The 5,069-nt window shown below is 41.4% G+C and overlaps 1 protein-coding gene across 1 annotated transcript in view; it reads right to left on the bottom strand.

Moving 5' to 3' along the window:
- Positions 1 to 1,063: 1,063 nt before the first annotated feature.
- drd2a (dopamine receptor D2a) overlaps positions 1,064 to 5,069 on the bottom strand; it is a 35,814-nt gene continuing 31,808 nt past the window's right edge. The window contains exons 5-8 of the mRNA XM_020600073.1: positions 4,639 to 4,847; positions 3,013 to 3,099; positions 2,345 to 2,729; positions 1,064 to 1,989 (exon numbers count right to left, since the gene is read on the bottom strand). Coding sequence (XP_020455729.1) covers positions 1,793 to 1,989; positions 2,345 to 2,729; positions 3,013 to 3,099; positions 4,639 to 4,847 — 878 coding nt within the window. The 3' untranslated portion in view covers positions 1,064 to 1,792. The remainder of the gene's footprint in view (positions 1,990 to 2,344; positions 2,730 to 3,012; positions 3,100 to 4,638; positions 4,848 to 5,069) is intronic.

Genomic DNA, 5,069 nt, shown 5'->3' with positions numbered 1-5,069 from the left:
CGATCCCGGCTGAGACTCGGCAATAGGCGGGGTACCCCGTGACAGACAAGTTGGCAGTTTATCGACCACTACCATCTACAGCCAATTTAGAGTCACCAATCAACCTAACCTGCATGTCTTTGCACTGTGGGAGGAAGCCGGAGTACCCTGAGAAAACCCATGTGAGTGCGGGGGAGAAAATGCAGCCTCCACACAGAAAGGCCCTGGTGACTCCTTTAGACAAGTCTAGGTTTCATTTAGATCTTACATGCAGATTTGAATCATCTTTATACAGTAAAATCCATCACACTTATGGTAGGGATGAAGTAGGGATGAAGACTATTTATTCCTTCCCCCCACTGTCCAAAGACATGCAACATAGGTTGATTGGTGTCTCTACATTGCCCGTAGGAGTGATTGTGTGTGTGAGTGGTTGTTAGTCTGCGTGTTAGCCCTGCGATGGACTGGCGACCTGTCCAGGGTGTACCCCGCCTCTCACCCGCAGCCGGCTGGGATTGGCTCCAGCCCCCCGTAACCCCATTTGGGACTAAGCAGTATAGAAAATGGATGGATGGATGGTCCACTGAGAGGCCCGTACCCTTCTTCAGGAACACCCTGAAGACATTCACACAGTTGCACATTCACATCTGGAAGCTGCCCAGTACAACCACAGTCTGACCTGATGGCCACTGAGCAGTTTGAGATAAGGTTTTAGCTGAAGGGCACCACAGTGATGCTGATGAGGGCAGGGCAGGTGTTCGGGAAGCAGAAAGATGTGCATGTGTTTTACATGCTAATTCCCACAAATATTCCATCATAAAACCTCAATTTCTTGTCTAGATCTGAATAAACAAAGAGGTTTGTGATTTTACTTACTTACAAAGGAGTCATGCATTTGCCATAGAACAAGTCCACTGCAGCAGTGCTCAGAATTACTTACTGTACCACTATACGGCGTTACCCAGCTGCGGACCAATCCTTGGAATAAGACTGCAAAAATAATGACAAGCTATTTATGTGTGTATGTGTATACCACCAGGAAACAATACTATTCATGTGGCACTTCACAGCATCTCATAACTTCCTTTATTGGATGTCTTTTGTACTTTTTTTGTTCAACATACATTTCATGAGAAGTCAAGTAGAGGGGCAGTGAAGCATGCATCATGTTTCCATTGCAGGCATATAATCACAGTTAATGTGTTAAGAAAACCTATGTACAGCAAATAACAAAAATTCATAATAATAGTTTTAATTTTCAATTTAAAAAATTGCAAATATGTGAATATTGGCATCATCACATTATGCAGTAAGCAAACTATCTCTTGTATTTAGCACACATTCCAATTAGTGATAGGTTTTAAGATCAAGAGCTCACGTATCAATTTGAACACTGCATTGAACACTGACTTGATATCTGTAAGATACGCAGAAAATGTCCATCATTGAAACATAAAGTACACACACAATAAATAGCAGTTTGCAACCTGCATGTGTGTGGTATACACAGATGGCTCCGTACATGACAAGCACAACAAGTTTTAGAGAACAATGTTACATTTTTCTTTTCTCCAAGAAACAGGTCATTGTTAGAGACATTTCTGGTTTTACATTCAACCATGTGGGGACAGGACTCTGCGAACACTTCACATATAGAGCCAACATGTCTTTCAGTCACTCAGCTCCACAACTTAAAAAAGCTGATTCCGATTTCCCCCCTGTGCTCCGGTTTCCTTAACAGTCATGAGGTATTTGCCAGAAGAGATGCTTTTATTCATCACTCCTTCCTCAGTCATCCAAGTGATGTTGCCGTTTAGCAGTGCAAGATCTTAATGAATGCCTTTCTGAACTCGACATTAAAAGTAGTGTATATGATGGGATTTACTGCACTATTCACGTAACCCAGCCAAGTGAAAGCATTATACACCTCAGCGGGAACCTTGCATTTTGTGCAGTGGGTGTTCAAGATATGTGTAATGAAAAACGGCAGCCAACATATGATGAATACACCTGAGGAAAAAAGTGGAAATATTAGAAAGAGACAAAGAGGGTGAGGAAAGTGAAGAAGAAGGCAGCACTTATGTAAGACACCCAAATATTGCTGGCTTACGGAGGAGCTGGATTCTAAATTACCAGCATCAGAACAATTTCCTTTCATTGCATCACTCCCACACTTGTCAAGCCCTGTTGTAGGTCTTACCAAAAGGTTGGGGTGGAAATTTAAAAAATTGTATCGGTTCCACTTTGTTCATGTGTATACTCACATAAAACACTTCCGCACTCAATTTAACGTTTATGTGAAAGTAAATTATTTACACCAAATGGCAAATTTAACCAAAAATCTTAAGTAAGTGAACCAACTCACCAAGGACGATGGCTAACATCTGAGTAGCTTTCTTCTCCTTCTGCTGGGAGATCTTCCTCTTGCTCATGGTTTTTACATAGCTCTGAGTCTTGCCATTAGGTAAGGCCTGAGTCTGGAAGGCTTTGGCCATAACAGGTGCGGGATCCCCCAGGGCCTCCTTTGTTGGGTCTCCGTTCTTTTCTGCTTTCTGACCCTCAGGGGGCGTAGGAGGTGCAGAGGTGGGGCTAGCATTGGCCTTGTTGGGCATCAGTAACTGGCGGCTCGTGGCTGGAGTGTCTCCGAGAGCACACTGTGGCTCCTGCTTTTGTTTCTGGCTGGTGCCACTGTTGTTCATCTCATCCAGCTCCAGATCCTGCCCTTCATTGACTACATCTTTGATAAAAATCTGAGCAAGGTGAGCAAAAATAAAAGAAGCAAAAACATGTAGGTTTATTAGGTTATTGTAGAATGGGGCACAATACAAGTAAATAGATATATTTTCAGGCTTTTCTGTGTTTAATTTAGGTTTACAGAAGCAGAAAAGTGCCTTTTCAAGCTATAATTTCTCTGAGAAATGAAAAATAAAACTTATAGGTGACACATAGCAAAACCTTTTACCGGAAAAACAAACAGTAATTATTAGAAAAAAGACCTCTTAACAATAAATAAATAAATAAATAAGCACACACCACTTTCTTCTTGTTGACAGGAAAGCTCCCATTAGATTTAACAATCATGGTGCACAAGCGCACATCCTCGGGATGAGTGCACTTGTCCTGAAATGAAAACAGCTGTGTCAAGCGAGGAGAGGGTACAGTGTTAAAGAAATGGAAAAGGGCTGTCTAAGCACAGGTCACGAGGCTACATCGAGCTTTGGTACAGAAAGGCTGTTTGACATGAATCTGATCTGCAGCCTCAACTACAAAGCTGTATATCTATTAACCAGCTGTAAATCCACAATAAAACTGTTAAAAATGAACCAATGAATGATTAATGATTATGCACATAATCTATCAATATGCTGTCATACAGTATAATCACTTCACAGATCATTAAAGTAGCAACATGTAGTCTACATTTCCATGTGGGTTATAAATATTTTTCCTGACCTCATTCTATACCCTACACACACTCTCTCTCTCTCTCTCTCTCTCTCTCACACACACACACACACACACACACTGTAATGCACATGCATGAACATGAGTAATGTAGTGTGATGGATGAAAAGCATTACTTGGCTCAAGTACAGGGCTGACTGAGTTTTATGGCAGTTAAATCAGTAACCAGTAGAGCAAAAACTCAGCTGTGAGCCTTCATTATTAGTGCTGCATGATAACTCTTGACATTGAAACATGCCTGCTACTGTAACATCCGAATTAAAACGATCCAGATGCAATCAGTTATCGAGCATTTCATTCACTTATGGTGGGAGGACAAAAGCAGTTAAAATGCTTTAGGTGTAACTAAAGCCCCTTTTATGCTGCCCATTTGATGGGGGAGCTTTCCGCCAGTTTTCCACCTCACCATTTTTTTTATAAAAGGTACATGGGGTCAAAGTTGACCTTCCAAAATGCTGCAACAAGAGGAAGCATTTTTGCCAAGACAAGTTCGTCCCACCTCCTGTATAAACGGGACAAGGTGGAATGGGGGGTGGGTTGGAGGGCTGTGTAAAAGAGTATGCCAGAGTGAATGAGCAGAGAGAGCAGCGTCAGCAAAAACAAAGTGAGTCGAAGAATTACAACTTTATTCTTTATTGTTTGACTGTGGTTACGTCCAAAGCCTGAATAAACACATCCATCCCTCTACACAACGCTGTGGGAAGGATTCTGTGTGCACTGTTCTGTCTGTTCTGCTGTGCAACTCGAGTGTGTTTAAACAGACACGCAGACCTGATAAGCCTCATGCCTCTAGTACTGGGATTCTGGCAGCTGTGTAAAATGAACACACGAGCAGCAGTTTGCATTCTGTGTAAAAGGAACTTATGTTCATCATTTAATCTCATGCCTTGAATGCTATCATTTGCTTTTTGTTTTGTTTTGCAAATGAATGATCCTCTTTTTGTGTGGGATTTCCTCTGTAAGTTAAGTTGTTATATAATACAATGTCTGTCTGTCCATAAAACTATCAAGTACAATTTGGCTGAAAAAAATGATTGATAGCAGTTTAATAAAGAAGCAAATGCAATTTTTATGTTCTGATGTTTTTTTTTTTTAACCAGTTTAAAATCTCTTGGTATATGAAATTAAACATGTATCTCAGTTTTCACACTGAAGTCATAAAAGTGAGTTAGCAATATTGCCACAGCAGCTCACCTTCAGCGAAGTGCCCACATCAGGTTCTGCGGCCTGACAGACACGTTGCTTTGGTTTTGTGTTTACACGTTTTCTGCGCTTCCTCAGAACCACATAAATTTGCACATAAACCAGCAGAGTGATGATGAAGGGAACATAGAAGGACACAATGGAAGAATATACCACAAAGGCTGGATTGGCGATCACACAGAGAGACTCATCACGAGTAGCTGTGGAAATAAGCAGAGGGAATAAAGGCCTGAGGTTGCATGGTATGCTCCGCCCCAAATTGTTTATGTGTTGTTTTGATGTGTTTTTATCTCTTGGAACATTTTCTACACTAGAACGCGGCACTACCTGCTACTAAGAATCAAGAGTTGCTCTTTGATTTTAATCTCTTCTTTTTCCAAAATGTTACCTCTCCTACGCCTCCCTCAGTCGGAGGTCTTTGA

Source organism: Monopterus albus, unplaced genomic scaffold, assembly GCF_001952655.1.
Source record: "Monopterus albus unplaced genomic scaffold, M_albus_1.0 scaffold45.1, whole genome shotgun sequence".
Classification (NCBI taxonomy): Eukaryota; Metazoa; Chordata; class Actinopteri; order Synbranchiformes; family Synbranchidae; genus Monopterus; species Monopterus albus.
Note: the sequence above shows the minus strand (reverse complement) of the source record. Positions and strands in the feature narration are given on the sequence as shown.